The sequence below is a fragment of the Ovis aries genome, chromosome 12 (assembly GCF_016772045.2).
Source record: "Ovis aries strain OAR_USU_Benz2616 breed Rambouillet chromosome 12, ARS-UI_Ramb_v3.0, whole genome shotgun sequence".
Classification (NCBI taxonomy): domain Eukaryota; kingdom Metazoa; phylum Chordata; class Mammalia; order Artiodactyla; family Bovidae; genus Ovis; species Ovis aries.
Window position 1 is genome coordinate 75,675,581 of NC_056065.1, and position 19,654 is coordinate 75,695,234.

The 19,654-nt window shown below is 40.4% G+C and overlaps 1 protein-coding gene across 1 annotated transcript in view; it reads left to right on the forward strand.

Moving 5' to 3' along the window:
• Positions 1-19,654, forward strand: part of CRB1 (crumbs cell polarity complex component 1) — a 220,518-nt gene that overhangs the window by 64,842 nt on the left and 136,022 nt on the right. The window contains exon 2 of the mRNA XM_042229290.2: positions 13,180-13,761. Coding sequence (XP_042085224.1) covers positions 13,180-13,761 — 582 coding nt within the window. The remainder of the gene's footprint in view (positions 1-13,179; positions 13,762-19,654) is intronic.

Sequence of the window (19,654 nt, forward strand, 5' to 3'; positions counted from 1 at the left end):
GCAGCACACCAGGCCTCCCTGTCCATCACCAACTCCCAGAGTCCACTCGGACTCACGTCCATCGAGTCAGGGATGCCATCCAGCCATCTCATCCTTGGTTGTCCCCTTCTCCTCCTGCCGCCAATCCCTCCCAGCATCAGAGTCTTTTCCAATGAGTCAACTCTTCTCATGAGGTGGCCAAAGTACTGGAGCTTCAGCTTTAGCATCATCCCTTCCAAAGAAATCCCAGGGCTGATCTCCTTCAGAATGGACTGGCTGGACCTCCTTGCAGTTCAAGGGACTCTCAAGAGTCTTCTCCAACACCACAGTTCAAATGCATCAATTCTTCAGCGCTCAGCCTTCTTCACAGTCCAACTCTCACATCCATACATGACCACAGGAAAAACCATAGCCTTGACTAGACGGACCTTAGTCAGCAAGTAATGTCTCTGCTTTTCAATACGCTATCTAGGTTGGTCATAACTTTCTTCCCAGGAGTAAGCATCTTTTAATTTCATGGCTGCAGTCACCATCTGCAGTGATTTTGGAGCCCAAAAAAATAAAGTCTGACCCTGTTTCCACTGTTTCCCCATCTATTTCCCATGAAGTGATGGGACCAAATCCCATGATCTTCGTTTTCTGAATGTTGAGCTTTTTTTTTTTTTTTAAAAAATATTTTAGTTTTTTATTTTTTAAAATTTTAAAATCCTTAATTCTTACATGCATTCCCAAACATGAACCCCCCTCCCACCTCCCTCCCCATAACATCTTCCTGGGTCATCCCCATGCACCAGCCCCAAGCATGCTGCATCCTGCGTCAGACATAGACTGGCGATTCAATTCACATGATAGTATACATGTTAGAATGGCATTCTCCCAAATCATCCCACCCTCTCCCTCTCCCTCTGAGTCCAAAAGTCCGTTATACACATCTGTGTCTCTTTCCCTGTCTTGCATACAGGGTCGTCATTGCCATCTTCCTAAATTCCATATATATGTGTTAGTATACTGTATTGGTGTTTTTCTTTCTGGCTTACTTCACTCTGTATAATCGGCTCCAGTTTCATCCATCTCATCAGAACTGATTCAAATGAATTCTTTTTAACTGCTGAGTAATACTCCATTGTGTATATGTACCACAGCTTTCTTATCCATTCATCTGCTGATGGACATCTAGGTTGTTTCCATGTCCTGGCTATTATAAACAGTGCTGCGATGAACATTGGGGTACATGTGTCTCTTTCAATTCTGGTTTCCTCGGTGTGTATGCCCAGCAGTGGGATTGCTGGGTCATAAGGTAGTTCTATTTGCAATTTTTAAGGAATCTCCACACTGTTCTCCATAGTGGCTGTATTAGTTTGCATTCCCACCAACAGTGTAGGAGGGTTCCCTTTTCTCCACACCCTCTCCAGCATTTATTGCTTGCAGATTTTTGGATCGCAGCCATTCTGACTGGTGTGAAGTGGTACCTCATTGTGGTTTTGATTTGCATTTCTCTAATAATGAGTGATGTTGAGCATCTTTTCATGTGTTTGTTAGCCATCCGTATGTCTTCTTTGGAGAAATGTCTATTTAGTTCTTTGGCCCATTTTTTGATTGGGTCGTTTATTTTTCTGGAGTTGAGCTGCATAAGTTGCTTGTATATTTTTGAGATTAGTTGTTTGTCAGTTGCTTCATTTGCTATTATTTTCTCCCATTCAGAAGGCTGTCTTTTCACCTTGCTTATATTTTCCTTTGTTGTGCAGAAGCTTTTAATTTTAATTAGATCCCATTTGTTTATTTTTGCTTTTATTTCCAGAATTCTGGGAGGTGGATCATAGAGGATCCTGCTGTGATTTATGTCTGAGAGTGTTTTGCCTATGTTCTCCTCTAGGAGTTTTATAGTTTCTGATCTTACATTTAGATCTTTAATCCATTTTGAGTTTATTTTTGTGTGCGGTGTTAGAAAGTGATCTAGTTTCATTCTTTTACAAGTGGTTGACCAGTTTTCCCAGCACCACTTGTTAAAGAGATTGTCTTTACTCCATTGTATATTCTTGCCTCCTTTGTCAAAGATAAGGTGTCCATATGTGTGTGGATTTATCTCTGGGCTTTCTATTTTGTTCCATTGATCTATATGTCTGTCTTTGTGCCAGTACCATACTGTCTTGATGACTGTGGCTTTGTAGTAGAGCCTGAAGTCAGGCAAGTTGATTCCTCCAGTTCCATTCTTCTTTCTCAAGATTGCTTTGGCTATTCGAGGTTTTTTGTATTTCCATACAAATCTTGAAATTATTTGTTCTAGTTCTGTGAAAAATGTGCCTGGTAGCTTGATAGGGATTGCATTGAATTTGTAAATTGCTTTGGGTAGTATACTCATTTTCACTATATTGATTCTTCCAATCCATGAACATGGTATATTTTTCCATCTATTAGTGTCCTCTTTGATTTCTTTCATCAGTGTTTTATAATTTTCTATATATAGGTCTTTAGTTTCTTTAGGTAGATATATTCCTAAGTATTTTATTCTTTTCATTGCAATGGTGAATGGAATTGTTTCCTTAATTTCTTTTTCTACTTTCTCATTATTCGTGTATAGGAATGCAAGGGATTTCTGTGTGTTGATTTTATATCCTGCAACTTTACTATATTCATTGATTAGCTCTAGTAATTTTCTGGTGGAGTTTTTAGGGTTTTCCATGTATAGGATCATGTCATCTGCAAACAGTGAGAGTTTTACTTCTTCTTTTCCAATTTGGATTCCTTTTATTTCTTTTTCTGCTCTGATTGCTGTGGCCAAAACTTCCAGAACTATGTTGAATAGTAGCGGTGAAAGTGGACACCCTTGTCTTGTTCCTGACTTTAGGGAAATGCTTTCAATTTTTCACCATTGAGGATAATGTTTGCTGTGGGTTTGTCATAGATAGCTTTTATTATGTTGAGATATGTTCCTTCTATTCCTGCTTTCTGGAGAGTTTTTATCATAAATGGATGTTGAATTTTGTCAAAGGCCTTCTCTGCATCTATTGAGATAATCATATGGTTTTTATTTTTCAATTTGTTAATGTGGTGAATTACATTGATTGATTTGCGGATATTGAAGAATCCTTGCATCCCTGGGATAAAGCCCACTTGGTCATGGTGTATGATCTTTTTAATGTGTTGTTGGATTCTGACTGCTAGAATTTTGTTGAGGATTTTTGCATCTATGTTCATCAGAGATATTGGCCTGTAGTTTTCTTTTTTTGTGACATCTTTGTCAGGTTTTGGTATTAGGGTGATGGTGGCCTCATAGAATGAGTTTGGAAGTTTACCTTCCTCTGCAATTTTCTGGAAGAGTTTGAGTAGGATAGGTGTTAGCTCTTCTCGAAATTTTTGGTAGAATTCAGCTGTGAAGCCATCTGGACCTGGGCTTTTGTTTGCTGGAAGATTTCTGATTACAGTATCAATTTCCGTGCTTGTGATGGGTCTGTTAAGATTTTCGATTTCTTCCTGGTTCAGTTTTGGAAAATTGTACTTTTCTAAGAATTTGTCCATTTCTTCCACGTTGTCCATTTTATTGGCATACAACTGCTGATAGTAGTCTCTTATGATCCTTTGTATTTCTGTGTTGTCTGTTGTGATCTCTCCATTTTCATTTCTAATTTTATTGATTTGATTTTTCTCTCTTTGCTTCTTGATGAGTCTGGCTAATGGTTTGTCAATTTTATTTATCCTTTCAAAGAACCAGCTTTTGGCTTTGTTGATTTTTGCTATGGTCTCTTTTGTTTCTTTTGCATTTATTTCTGCCCTAATTTTTAAGATTTCTTTCCTTCTACTCACTCTGGGGTTCTCCAACTCTTCCTTTTCTAGTTGCTTTAGTTGTAGAGTTAGGTTATTTATTTGACTTTTTCTTGTTTCTTGAGGTATGCCTGTATTGCTATGAACTTTCCTCTTAGCACTGCTTTTATAGTGTCCCACAGGTTTTGGGTTGTTGTGTTTTCATTTTCATTAGTTTCTATGCATATTTTGATTTCTTTTTTGATTTCTTCTGTGATTTGTTGGTTATTCAGAAGTGTGTTGTTCAACCTCCATATGTTGGAATTTTTAATAGTTTTTTCCTGTAATTGAGATCTAATCTTAATGCATTATGGTCAGAAAAGATGCTTGGAATGATTTCGATTTTTTGAATTTATCAAGTTTAGATTTATGGCCCAGGATGTGATCTATCCTGGAGAAGGTTCCATGAGCACTTGAAAAAAAGGTGAAATTCGTTGTTTTGGGGTGAAATGTCCTATAGATATCAATTAGGTCTAACTGATCTAATGTATCATTTAAAGTTTGCGTTTCTTTGTTAATTTTCTGTTTGGTTGATCTGTCCATAGGTGTGAGTGGGGTATTAAAGTCTCCCACTATTATTGTGTTATTGTTGATTTCCCCTTTCATACTTGTTAGCATTTGTCTTACATATTGCGGTGCTCCTATATTGGGTGCATATATATTTATAATTGTTATATCTTCTTCTTGGATTGTTCCTTTGATCATTATGTAGTGGCCTTCTTTGTCTCTTTTCACAGCCTTTGTTTTAAAGTCTATTTTATTGGATATGAGTATTGCCACTCCTGCTTTCTTTTGGTCTCTATTCGCGTGGTATATCTTTTTCCAGCCCTTCACTTTCAGTCTGTATGTGTCCCTTGTTTTGAGGTGGGTCTCTTGTAAGCAGCATATAGAGGGGTCTTGTTTTTGTATCCATTCGGCCAGTCTTTGTCTTTTTGGTTGGGGCGTTCATCCCATTTACGTTTAAGGTAATTATTGATAAGTATGATCCCGTTGCCATTTACTTTATTGTTTTGGGTTCGGGTTTATACACCCTTTCGTGTTTCCTGTCTAGAGGATATCCTTTAGAATTTGTTGGAGAGCTGGTTTGGTGGTGCTGAATTCTCTCAGCTTTTGCTTATCTGTAAAGCTTTTGATTTCTCCTTCGTATTTGAATGAGATCCTTGCTGGGTACAGTAATCTGGGCTGTAGGTTATTGTCTTTCATCACTTTAAGTATGTCTTGCCATTCCCTCCTGGCCTGAAGAGTTTCTATTGACAGATCAGCTGTTATCCTTATGGGAATCCCCTTGTGTGTTATTTGTTGTTTTTCCCTTGCTGCTTTTAATATTTGTTCTTTGTGTTTGATCTTTGTTAATTTGATTAATATGTGTCTTGGGGTGTTTCGCCTTGGGTTTATCCTATTTGGGACTCTCTGTGTTTCTTGGACTTGGGTGATTATTTCCTTCCCATTTTAGGGAAGTTTTCAACTATTATCTCCTCAAGGATTTTCTCATGATCTTTCTTTCTGTCTTCTTCTTCTGGGACTCCTATAATTCCGAATGTTGGAGCGTTTCATATTGTCCTGGAGGTCTCTGAGATTGTCCTCGTTTCTTTTAATTCGTTTTTCTTGTTTCCTCTCTGATTCATTTATTTCTACCATTCTATCTTCTATTTCACTAATCCTATCTTCTGCCTCCGTTATTCTACTATTTGTTGCCTCCAGGGTGTTTCTGATCTCATTTATTGTGTTATTCATTATATTTTGACTCTTTTTATTTCTTCTAGGTCCTTGTTAAACCTTTCTTGCATCTTCTCAATCCTTGTCTCTAGGCTATTTATCTGTGTTTCCATTTTGATTTCAAGATTTTGGATCATTTTCACTATCAATATTCGGAATTCCTTCTCCGGTAGATTCCCTACTTCTTCCTCTTTTGTTTGATTTGGTGGGCAACTCTCCTGTTCCTTTACCTGCTGAGTATTCCTCTGTCTCTTCATCTTGGTTGTATTGCTGCGTTTGGGGTGGCCTTTTTATATTCTGATAATTTGTGGAGTTCTCTTTATTATGGAGCTTCCTCACTTTGGGTGGGGTTCTATCAGTGGCTTGTCAAGGTTTCCTGGTTAGGGAGGCTTGTTTTGGTGGGTGGAGCTGGGTTTCTTCTCTCTGGAGTGCAGTGGAGTGACCCGTAATGGGTTATGAGACATCAAAGGTTTTGGGATAATTTTGAGCTGCCTGTATATTGAGGCTCAGGGGAGTGTTCCTGTGTTGCTGGAGAATTTGCGTGGTATGTCTTGTTTTGGAACTTGTTGGCCCTTGGGTGGAGCTTGGTTTCAGTGTAGGTATGAAGGCTTTTGATGAGCTCCTATTGCTTAATGTTCCCTGAATTCAAGAGTTCTCTAATGTTTTCAGGCTTTGGGTTTAAGCTTCCTGCTTCTGGTTTTCAGTTTTATTTTCACAGTAGCCTCTAGACTTCTCCATCTATACAGCACCGATGATAAAACATCTAGCTTAAAGATGAAAAGTTTCTCCACCTTGAGGGACACTCAGAGAGGTTCACTTATTTTCCTGACAGCTTCAAAGCATTTGCGGGGCGGGGGCGGGGCGGCAGTGGTGGTATAGAGGAGGAACCTCACACCTCGGGGCCGGGCTCCCGGGGGGCTGCGGCGCCGGCCGGGGGCGGCCGCAGGTCCCTCAGGTAAACGCAGCCAGCGAGGACGAGGACCACTAGCTTCTGAATGTTGAGCTTTAAGCCAACTTTTTCACTCTCCTCTTTCCCTTTCATCAAGAGGCTCTTTAGTTCTTCTTAACTTTCTGCCATAAGGGTGGTGTCATCTGCATATCTGAGGTTATTTGATATTTCACCCGGCAATCTTGATTCCAGCTTGTGCTTTTCCAGCCCAGCGTTTCTCATGATGTACTCTGCATAGAAGTTAAATAAGCAGGGTGACAATATACAGCCTTGACCAACCCCTTTTCCTATTTGGAACCAGTCTGTTGTTCCATGTCCAGTTCGAACTGTTGCTTCCTGACCTGAATACAGATTTCTCAAGAGGCAGGTCAGGTGGTCTGGTATTCCCATCTCTTTCAGAATTTTCCACAGTTTATTGTGATCCACACAGTCAAAGGCTTTGGCATAGTCAATAAAGCAGAAATAGATGTTTTTCTGGAACTCTCTTACTTTTTCCATGATCCAGCGGATGTTGGCAATTTGATCTCTGGTTCGTCTGCCTTTTCTAAAACCAGCTTGAACATCAGGGAGTTCACGGTTCACGTACTGCTGAAGCCTGGCTTGGAGAATTTTGAGCATTACTTCACTAGCGTGTGAGATGAGTGCAATTATGCGGTAGTTTGAGCATTCTTTGGCATTGCCTTTCTTTGGGATTGGAATGAAAATGGACCTTTTCCAGTCCTGTGGCCACTGCTGAGTTTTCCAAATTTGCTGGCATATTGAGTGCAGCACTTTCACAGTGTCATCTTTCAGGATTTGAAACAGCTCAACTGGAATTTCATCACCTCCACTAGCTTTGTTTGTAGTGATGCTTTCTAAGACCCGCTTCACTTCACATTCCAGGATGTCTGACTCTAGGTGAGTGATCACACCATTGTGATTATCTGGGTCATGAATATCTTTTTAGTACAGTTCTTCTGTGTATTCTTGCCACCTCTTCTTAATATCTTCTGCTTCTGTTAGGTCCATACCATTTCTGTCCTTTATCAAGCCCATCTTTGCATGAAATGTTCCCTTAATATCTCTAATTTTCTTGAAGAGATCTCTAGTCTTTCCCATTCTGTTGTTTTCCTCTATTTCTTTGCATTGATCACTGAGGAAGGCTTTCTTATCTCTTCTTGCTATTCTTTGGAACTCTGCATTCAGATGCTTATATCTTTCCTTTTCTCCTTTGCTTTTCGCCTCTCTTCTTTTCACAGCTATTTGTAAGGCCTCCCCAGACAGCCATTTTGCTTTTTTGCATTTCTTTTTCATGGGGATGGTCTTGATCTCTGTCTCCTGTACAATGTCATGAACCTCAGTCCATAGTTCATCAGGCACTCTATCTATCAGATCTAGTCCCTTAAATCTATTTCTCACTTCCACTGTAAAATCATAAGGTATTTGATTTAGGTCATATAAATGGTCTAGTGGTTTTCCCTACTTTCTTCAATTTCAGTCTGAATTTGGCAATAAGGAGTTCATGATCTGAGCTACAGTCAGCTCCTGGTCTTGTTTTTGTTGACTGTATAGAGCTTCTCCATCTTTGGCTGTAAAGAATATAATCAATCTGATTTCGGTGTTGACCATCTGGTTATGTCCATATGTAGAGTCTTCTCTTGTGTTTTGGAAGAGGGTGTTTGCTATGACCAGTGCATTTTCTTGGCAAAACTCGACTAGTCTTTGCCCTGCTTCATTCCATATTCCAAGGCCAAAATTGCCTGTTACTCCAGGTGTTTCCTGACTTTTGACTTTTGCATTCCAGTCCCCTATAATGAAAAGGACATCTTTTGGGGGTGTTAGTTCTAAAAGGTCTTGTAGGTCTTCATAGAACCATTCAACTTCAGCTTCTTCAGCGTACTGGTTGGGGCATAGACTTGGATAACTGTGATTTTGAATGGTTTGCCTTGGAAGTGAACAGAGATCATTCTGTCGTTTTGAGATTGCATCCAAGTACTGCATTTCTGATTCTTTTGTTGACCATGATGGCTACTCCATTTCTTCTGAGGGATTCCTGCCTGCAGTAGTAGATATAATGGTCATCTGAGTTAAATTCACCCAGTCCTGTTTAGTTCGCTGATTCCTAGAATGTTGACGTTCACCCTTGCCATCTCTTGTTTGACCACTTCCAATTTGCCTTGATTCGTGGACCTGACATTCCAGGTTCCTATGCAATATTGCTCTTTACAGCATTGGACCTTGTTTCTATCACCAGTCACATCCACAACTGGGTATTGTTTTTGCTTTGGCTCCATCCCTTCATTCTTTCTGGAGTTAGTTCTCCACTGATCTCCAGTAGCATATTGGGCACTTACTGACCTGGGGAGTTCCTCTTTCAGTATCCTATCATTTTGCCTTTTCATATGTTTATGGGGTTCTCAAGGCAAGAATACTGAAGTGGATTGCCATTCCCTTCTCCAGTGGACCACATTCTGTCAGACCTCTCCACCATGACCCGCCTGTCTTGGGTTGCCCCATGGGCATGGTTGGTTTCATTGAGTTAGACAAGGCTGTGGTCCTAGTGTGATTAGATTAACTAGTTTTCTGTGAGTATGGTTTCAGTATGTCTGCCCTCTGATGCCCTCTTGCAACACCTACCATCTTACTTGGGTTTCTCTTACCTTGGGTGTGGGGTATCCCTTCACAGCTGCTCCGGCAAAGCGCAGCGGCTGCTCCTTACCTTGGACGAGGGGTATGATGCTATAGAAGATCTAAATAACACAGTTAACAAACTTAATCTAATTAATTCTTACAGATTTTTAATATGGCAAAGAATAACCCACAATGGAAATTAGAAAACATTTTTAATATAATAAGAAATTGTAAGAAGCACAGCAAAGCTGTATTTTTAAAGAAAAAATTATCTTATTAATAAACTAGAAGAAATCTGGAAAAGTAAATAGAAAGTTAAAAAGAAAGTAAAATTAAGGGGGAAAAAAAGGTAAAAGTAGAAGTCTGTAGGACAGAAAACCAAGAAACCAAGATAGTATAGACAAATTCTACAAAATCAAAATTCATTATTTGAAAGATGAATACAATTATTCACATATAGACAAGAAAGATAAGTTATAATGAAGGGGGCATGAAGGAGAGTTCTGTTTTCTCCAGATGCCCATTAGCACTTGGTACTGTCAGTCTTTGTCATTTAGTCATTTGAATGGGCGAGCAGCTATGCACGTGCTCAGTCCTGTCCAACTCTTTGCGAGCCCATGGACTATAGCCCGCCAGGCTGCTCTGTCCCTGGAAACTTCCAGTCAAGAACACTGGAGTGGGTTGCTATTTCCTTCTTCACTGAGTCGCCATACTGTTTTAAGCCATACAGGCTTTCCCGATGGCCCAGATGGTAAAGAATCTGCATGCAGGGCAGGAGACCTGGGTTTGATCCCTGGGTCAAGAAGATCCCCTGGAGAAGGGAATGGCAACCCACTCCAGTATTCTTGCCTGGAGAATCCCATGGACAGAGGAGCCTGGCAGGGTCCACGGGGCTGCAAAGAATCAGACACGGCTGAGCAACTAACACTTTCACTAGGCTTTTCATGGGGTTTAGAAGGCAGCAGAAGTAAACACTTAGGTGGATATCACCATGGTTAAGTAGGAAACTCTACCCAGAAGTATCCTAAATTCTAAAATAATGCAGGAAAAAGAAATGAACTTTGGAATCAGACAAATCAGAGGTTCAAATCCCCCTTCTCTATGACCCCGTACAAATAGCTCATTCCCTATAAAACTCGGTTTTCCATCTGTAAAATGCTGTGCACAAATGCTGTTAGAAGTTTACTTTTAAAATTGCACCGTAAGGGCCTATGATATAAATGCTAATTTCCTTTGCTATGTGTTTTTCTATACAAATGCTTCAATTAATGGCTTAAATGAAAATACTTCATTTTTAGATTTTTTTTTGATGTGGACCATTTTTAAAGTCTTTATTGACTTTGTTACAATATTGCTTCTGCTTTTTTTTTTTTTTAATGTTTTTTGGTTGTGAAGTATGTGGGATCTCAGCTCCCTGACCAGGGATTGAACCCACACCCTTTGCATTAGAAGGCTATTTTAACTGCTGGACTACCAGGGAAGTCCCAAGATACTTGATTTTTTTTGTGTGCTCCAATTAAACTTTATTTATAAGACAAATGGCAGGTCAGATTTGGCTCACAGGCTAGAGTTTGCTAACTCTTGCTCTAGAGTTTACAATATACGTCTTTGACTTATCACAATATGCCTATAAATAGTACTGAAACTCTTCAAAGTATCTCTTAAGAACTATGCTACAGTTCACTTTCCCTTTTTCCCTCTCTTACTTTCCACTATTATTCCAAGATACTTGATCGCTGAAGGAAGGGGAAAACCATCATTATTACCACTAACAAAATGCAACAAAACAAATCAAGATTGAAAATGTAATTTCATCATATGCCTTTGACAGTGAGAGTTCAGAGAGCAGAATTGCAATATTTATTTCTCTTTTTTTTTAGTTTGGACACAGGAACTCTAAGTACTGTAAATGATAGAACTTTTGAATATTTATCTTCCTCCCTATCCTCTGCCCTCTGCCCCGCTCTCAGACCTCTGCCTTCCCACACTTTCATGCTTTTCATACGATTGGCAGAGCAAAGCCAATACCTCTCATGCCTTTTCCTTTTTTCTTCTGAAAATAATGCCATTCCTTCACTTGCATTCATTTAAAAAGACATCTCAGATATATGTATACTTAGGGCAACCCACTCCAGTATTCTTTCCTGGAGAATCCCACGGACAGAGGAGTCTGGCAGGCTATAGTCCATGGGGTCTCAAGAGTCGACTAAGTCCCACGACTTAGTGACTAAACCACCACCGCCACCATGGTTGAGTCACGTTATTGTACAGCAAAAGCCAACACAACACTGTAAACCAACTGTCATCCAATTATCAATAAAAATAAATTAGAAGGCATCTTAAGTACCTTTTCTTCAGTGAGGCTTTCCTGGTAGACTTACCCTGGACCCTGTGATCACACAGCACCCTTCCTCCCATGTTGTGTTGTGACATTCCTCCACTCTATTCCAGTAGGTATGCGCTGAGCAGATACTATGCAACAGGTAATGCTACAAACCCAGAAAACGCCAGAGGCAAGGTCTTCCCGTTTCCTTAGTGGAGCTAGACCTGCAGTGAGGAAAACAGAAAACAAACATATGCCCAGAGAAACAAGCACACTCCCATAAACATGAGGAAGCAAAACGCTGTAAAGGCTTAGAAAAGGGGTTCAGAGGAAGCTCTTCTCAGAAAGTGACACTGTAGCTGAGACATGAACAGCTAGAAGCCAGTCATACATTTGACGATGTGATTGGAAAGCCAGTGCTTGAAAAAAACAACTGTGGGAAAAGGATGACTGGTTGAGTTTTCCCACAGGGACTAGAAAAGGTCTGCTCTCAGATCAACCCTCCTGATAACACATAAGCATATGTTAGCCTTCTGTGCACAGGCACTGGAGGGGAACTTTCAGCTGCCAGAAAGACTCCAAGCAAGATAACTGTGAAAGCCCTCACTCTTGTGTGATGAACCAGTCAATCACTATCTTTCCATCTTCCCTTCACACTCTTGGTGACCAGACCACATTAAAGAGAACCAATTCTCTTTTTGCAGGAAGAGATTTACCACTTTTACATATTTTTCAAAGTTTTCATGCTACTTTCTTCTGACAGTAATTGATTTATGTCTCCTAAGAGCACACTATTAATTTCATAATTTTTAAAATTGTAAGCCTAGACCATTATCCACTATTATATTAGTGAGGAATATTGTGAGACAGGAAGTAACAATAAGAGAATGATGTACTAGATAAATCCATACACAAAAGACAATGTTTTGTTATCGAATGCAGTTGAGTTGCCAAATCAAACAGCTTCTCAATATACATGATTAAGAAAATAACAATGCTGTGATCATAATATGTCTAGATTCAGGGAAAAATTATACACATGCAGATATCCCGTGAATTTGGAAACGAATCACAGAAGTATTGCTTTCTTGCTGGTCATCATTCCAATTAGAATTTCAAAAATGTTTCCCTAGAACAGAGAAGCTTTCAGAAATTTGGAAGTCCATACACTTTACATCTGCTTCCTTTCGGTGGGACTTAACCTGTCATCTGTAAGAAGCACAGCATATCTGTTGCTGTGACGATTATAAATAATCTATGTGAAACACCTGACATGCTTGGTACACAGAGTAAACCGTCACAAATTGTGTTTTATTTTAATTTTATATACAAGATCATTGTAATAAAGCAGTCATAAACCAAAGTACTGTATTCGTTTAAATATTAGTTTCAGTTAGACAGTATATTCAGAGACAATTTTGTAGCTTATCTCCCAGGATACCCCAAAAATCCTCCATGAGAGAATGTGGATTTCAAAATTTAGGGTTTATGGGGAAATTTAACAATTTACCCCATTGCTCAACAGCACTTCTACCTGAGAAAGGAAAATGCAAGAGAAGCAAAGAATCAGAAACCAGCCATTTTTGCTCCTTATTAACAGCAATGTGGAAAAAAAGATGACAAATCAGCACTATGACAGAGCTCGTTATTAGACATCACTTAACAAATTCATCACCAGAAACAGTCAAGTTTGCATTCCATTAATGAGTTCATTTGAGGTGCATGAAGAGCAGAAAGATGGACGTTCTTTAATTTCATCATCCACCATTTGCTTGCATGTTTCATCTGATGTTTTTTCCTGTAGGTTCCTTTTGCAATAAAAATGACACCAAGTGCATCTCCAGTTCTTGCCAAAACAATTCTACGTGCAAGGATTTCTCAAAAGACAAGAGTTGCCGTTGTTCAGACACAGCCGTTCACGGGGACAAAGACTGCGGGGAAGAGGAGGACCCCTGCCTCTCCAGCCCCTGTCCGGAACACGCCACGTGCGTCCGCGTCCCGGGGGAGAGGCGCTCTCTGTGCAGATGTCCCCCCGGGCACAGCGGGGCCGGCTGTGACACCGCCGCTGGCCCCTGCGGGCCCAGCTCCTGCCTGCACGGGGGCGTCTGCCACCGGGACTCCGGGCCCCCTGTGTGCGTCTGCCCCGCTGGCTACACGGGAAGGTTCTGTGAGCTGGACCTCGACGAGTGCGCTTCCAGCCCCTGCCTGCACGGCGCCGTGTGCCGGGATGGAGGCGACGGCTACTTCTGCTTCTGTGTCCCGGGCTATCAAGGCCGGCGCTGCGACGTGGAAGTGGACGAGTGTGTGTCGGAGCCCTGCCAGAACGCGGCCACGTGCCTCAACGAGATCGGACGCTACACTTGCCTCTGCCCGCGCGGGTTCTCCGGTAAGTGGGGGTCCAGTCCGGGGCGAGGAACCTAGCCCTCTGCTTAATGTGATGGAAGCAGAAGAGACCTCGTATGGCCCACCCAACTGCTCCTGAACATAGCCTTGATAGGAGCTCATCAGCAGATAGGGGGCCTTCTTAGCTGCTTAAAATCCACCCAGCATGAGCGTTTGTCGCTGTTAGTTAAGATTCAGTCTAGAGTTAGAGGGCTTCTGGGACCTGGGCTTCGTCGAGGCAGTCCAGTCTCCCCATCAGAGCAGACGCCCTTTGTCCCAGGGGTGTGGGCGGCCTGGTGGGAGCTGGCCAGGGATGGACACAGGATGTCGAAGTGTGATAAACACACCAAGAATAGCAAGCTGACTGAGCATGGCGTTTGAGATAAGTCATGATTTTATTATTAAAAAAGCGACTTCTGGCTGAATCTCACAGAAACAACAAATAATAACCCCATATATCTATTCACAAAGTTTCTGCTGATGTTGATTTAGTAACAGAGTAACAAGTAGCTCATTCAGTATAAGGCTCCTGCCTGCTCACTCAGTGTGTCCCACTCTTTGCAACCCCATGGACTGTAACCGGTGGGATTCTCCAGGCAAGAATACTGAAGTGGGTTGCCATTTCCTTCTCTAGGGGATCTTCCCCACCCAGGGATTGAACCCAGGTCTCCTGCATTATAGGCAGATTCTTTATCATCTGAGCCACCAGGGAAACACAAGAATACTTCAGTGCCTTTCTGTAGGGGATCTTCCCCACCTAGGGATGAACCCGGGTCTCCACACTGCAGGTGAATTCTTTACCATCTGAGCCACCAAGTAACTATGATTATTTATTACTTCCATAGTAGTTTGCATCTCTGTTAAAGAACGCCCTATATTCTGTCCTCTTCTTCGGATTATCTGTGTTTTTGTCTCCTCCCACTAAAGTGTTAGTTCTGAAAGAACTAGTTTTCTGTTTATCTTTCAGTTCATCAATACTTTGGGAGTATTTATTATACTGAGTTAGTGAATTAAAAGAGGGGTACTCAGCACAGTGAATCGTGGTGAAATAACAAACTGTTAGTGAGTTGTTCTAATTAATTCTTCCTTATGTTTCTGGGTACTCTTCCTAGTAATGAAACTGGGTAAATAGATATTAAACTAGATTTTACTTTCTCTATTACTTTATGCATACTTTACAATGGTGGAACATATGTCACATGGAAAATTATTTTGTTCAATGTCTTTAAATTATCTAATATGCTAAAAATTACGGGCATACTAAAGTAGCTCATAAAACAGAACTACCTCATGAAAAACCCTTTGTTCACATTCCATATTATCATGTCCATTCTTTTGAGTTACAGCAATTGAATTTCAAGTATTAAAATTTTTAATTTTTTATTGAGGTAACTGACTTATAATATTACGTTTCATGCATACCGCATTATATTTCCATTGTATACACTACAGTGTGCTTACCATCAAAATTTTATTAGTGTTTGAATAAAAATGAGATGTTAATTTTTATAGGACTGCTTTTGGGATTGCATCTGTTTATAAAGTTGCATTGGAAAACCACTATTGCTTATTAAGATATGTCTCCTGTTTCCCTCTCCTAGTATAGCATCATGAATGGTGACTGAGAGGAATAGATGTAAAGGCAAATGTTTCAGCCATATAGATTAGTTTTCTAAAACAGCCTTATAATTGCAAAAACATAGCTTGAAAAATTATGTTTTACAGAGTATGTGGTTTTTTTTGTTTTGTTTTGTTTTTACTTTTACCTTTTAATTGAATTGTAAGGTTTCCTTTAAGTGGTCTAAATTTAGGCATAAAAGATGTCAAGGATGTATCCCAAATGAGAAATGCCTCTTGTGGTCTTTCCTCTGTGCATCTCTGTGTCTGCGTCTCCTCTTCTCACGGGGACACCAGTCTGATTGGAGTAGGGGCCACCTTAACAGCCTCACCTTAGTGACATACTCTTAGTTCAAGTGTTCGAAGTGGATCATTCTGAAATTGACATCTCCCTTAGAATTAGTCCGATTGACTAATAAACGTTTTTCATGTTAAAGCTGCCTGCAGTATGAGATGAACAGAGAGATTAGAGGGCGGGGAGACGCATGATGAAGTGTGGCGAAGCGAAGCAGTACGGGGAAACATCTTAGTGCCTCAAGTGAAATAGATCTTTGACATAAAAATAATCTTTGGGGAAATAAGAAAAAGCACTGTAATGTATTTATTGATTGTAAGATGCATCTCATTTCACAAACAAAAAGGTATGAAAATTTTATTTTTTTATTCAAGAAAATGCCTTAGTATGTGGGGATTAGTTAATACATGGAAGCTAGTTAGTACATGGAGACTCTTTAGAAAACATTGCAATTCCAGGCATAAGACTTTAGGACCAGCCTGGATGAGGGGCTAAAGGCAGGTAAGGGAAGAACAGGTGTCCACGGCATTAGGAAGAGGACTTTCTGACATTATCACAGCCAGAATATTTTCAAACTTATTTTACCCACCAAAAACTTAAAATCTCTAATATGAAAATGAGAAGGCATTAAATATTCAATTGCCATTTCCAGCTTAATGAATTTATAATCTGTTTCAGTCTTTCTCAAATCTTAGCATGTAACAGTCTCACCTGGAGAGTTTAATACAATACAGCTTCCAGCTCAATAGATCCGAGGTGAGGCCCAAGAGCATGCATTTATAACAAGCTCCTCCGTGGTGCTGCTGGTGCTGGTTTGGGGACCACACTTTGAGAGAACGCTGATGTAAACAAGTAACTGGATTGTCACGTGACATCTTTGATTCTTATTTTACAAAGCCTGTAAGACAAGGATCAACCCAAAGTAGGTATACATGCATTTTTATATACTTATATTTTATTTTTTATGTAGGGAACTTCCCTGGTGACTCAGACAGTAAAGAATCGGCCTGCAATCGGTGGGAGACCCGGGTTTGATCTCTGGGTTGGGGAGATCCCCTGGAGAAGGAAATGGCTACCCACTCCAGTATTCTTGCCTGCAGAATCCCATGGACTGAGGAGCCTGGCGGGCTATTGTCCATGGGGTTGCGGAGAGTTGGACGCAGCTAACACACACACACTTATACATTTATCTTTATATGTAGCGCACATGTTTGTACTGCATATGCTTATGTATCTGCATGTATATAGGTTCTTTCTTGTATTAGAAAAAGTTCCAGATAACTGATATGGGTAAAAATAAATATTTGTTGAATTCATTCAGTCATTAGTGAATGACTTTAGAGTTTTTTTTTAATTTGTGTTGAAGTATAATCTGCACTGTTATGTTAGTTTTGGGTGTATAGCAAAGTGATCCATCTTTTTGATGGATCATTTTCAGATTCTTTTCCATTCATTATGGGTGATTAGAAGATAGTGAATATAGTTCCTTGTTGTATATAGTAGGTCCCGGTTGTTTTTCTCTTTTATATGTAGTTTTGAGTATCTGTTAATCCCAAACTCACTGCAGAGCTTTGAGCAGAGGACTGAAAAGGTTCGACTTGCATTTCAACAAAATCACTCTGTTCCTTGAGCTAAGGATACACTGAAGGGAGAGGTTAGGGTAGAATTAGAGTGCCAATGGAGGGTAATATAATAATCCAAGCAAATGGACTAGTATTGGAGAGGAAAGAGGGAAAGAGAAGTATCATAGTTTAACACCACCGCCTTTTTTCTGTAAAGTTCAGGACAGAAATGAGCACTGAAGGGTTACGAATGAGGCAAATAAGACGAGCGCACGCCTTCCCGGGCCTGCTCCCTTCTGCCCTCTGGTGGGAAATCCAGATTATCCGGCACAGGTCTCCCCTTCACAATAGTTGTAGCCACAGGGAAGCCCCCCTTAGAGGCTGGCAGATAAACCATGTTATCATGCAGCTTCTTTCTGGGCACCTGAAGCTTACTCTGCTTCTCCACATGACATGATATAGATGCTACTTACGTAAAATCTCCTGTAAGACTATAAGACCTTCTCTTTTTGTTTTTGTTTTTGTTTTTTTTTAATAATTCCTCATGTTCTTCTCTAAGCTTTTTCCAGTAGTCCTCAAAAGGTAGCCAGCTCTGACACTGCCGTGAAGTGGCGTTTATCACAGGCAAAATTTGAATTTCAGTCACTGTGGAGATTCTTACCTAGGCTTGATGTTCCATCCGTTCTTAATGTATCTTTGTTCAGGTAAATCACTTTGAAGCTCTGGTGAATCGAATGTGTGATTGAATGGTCATGAAAATAATTTGGGGAACACAAATGTATTATGTAAAATATAATCTTATTTCATGATAACTATTATTTTTATTACCATTACTATTGAAAGTTTTTTGTTGGTAGTGTAATCCTATTTACAAAATTAAGACATGAAACTTAATGAACTTAGATCCATTACCAGGAATAATTTTCTTAGATAGTCCATATTTACATAAATATATGAGGCACCAGTTTAAAGAACACTTAAATATTGATTCTGTGAGCACCTACCTAGACACTTCAAATTTTACTCACCATATAATATACCCGTAAGAATTATCTTTCAAACCCAAAAGACAAATAATGTGTAACAGCCTAAAGAGAAATTCTGAATTTCACAGGCTGTATCTTTATTTTATCAAGGGAAAATGGTGGTTTTCCTATAGGCTCGTAATTGTGAAATTGACCAATTTTTGGTGGGGTCATGCAAAGGCAGTTAAATGCTGCTCAGGGCTTTGCTCAGGAACAGACCCATTTGAAATAGTTTTCATGAGAAATGTGGTTTCTTGCAGTTGACAAATGTTTGTTGAATGAGAGCACAAACTGACAAATGCAATTTGCTCAGAAAATATTCATCACAGTTTTGCGAGGCACTGGACCCTGTGCCAGACCATGAAGACCTCAAGATGGCTAAGACAGAATTTATCCCTGACAAAATGCTCACAGCCTATTCAGGGAGAAAGCATGTGAACAAAAATTACAGTCTCTCTCTGAACAGAGTGCTGGGGGAGCAGGAAGAAAGATGCCACTCAGAGTCAGGGAACACTCCGGAGAAAAAGTGGTCCATGAGCAGGGCAGGGTGCACCAGCTCCGGGATGTGGAGCTGAGACTCTTGTAATCTGGCTACATTTATTGTTGTTTTTGTGTGAGTCACAGCGAGCTGAGAGCAAGGGGGAGGGCTGCAGCGGTGTTTTGGAAAGAGGTGGCGTTTCTCCCGTCGTGTTTGCTGACAGTTGGCCTGTGGTCCAGCTGGCAGTGTGGACGGCGTGCTCCATCCTAAACGCCCTCCCTCTTCGGCTCTCTTCTCAGTGCCTTGCAGCTGTGCGTAGGTGTGCGGGTCTGAGAGAGGAAGGTGTGGCCACACAGCTGCCAGCATGCAACGTGGGGAATGGGGCACAGGATTCCAGGCCCAGCTTGGACCTTCTCCAGTGGCCTGATGACGGTAAACAACGAGAGTTCTGAGTTTCCGTTTCCTCACTTTAACAAGTAAACATCATATTAGCACCTAATGTCAGGTTCTTGGTGAGAATGAAATGATTTAGTGACAATATTTCCATAAACTCTTTAAGGCTGTGTGTATGCTGGTTGTCACTATTTTAACATCTTCAATATTGCTGCTGCTACCGAAGCTGTTATACAACCCTGACCAATGCATTTTGCAGGTATCGTTTTCTTATATGTGAGCTGCGTTCATTCTGAATAGATTAGAATCATACTCAGGAATGGGTTAACTGAGTCATAGTCCCAGGACTCTGTGAGTTTAAACTGGAATACTATGATGTGTCTAGGCAAGAATTTAATTTCTGAAACTGTTATAAAATAAAGGAATTAAGGATTTGTCAATATTATAACATTTCAAACACTCAGGAATAACAATTATCAAGGAAGATAATTGTTACAATTACAGGATTATCATTACAGAAGGCTGAA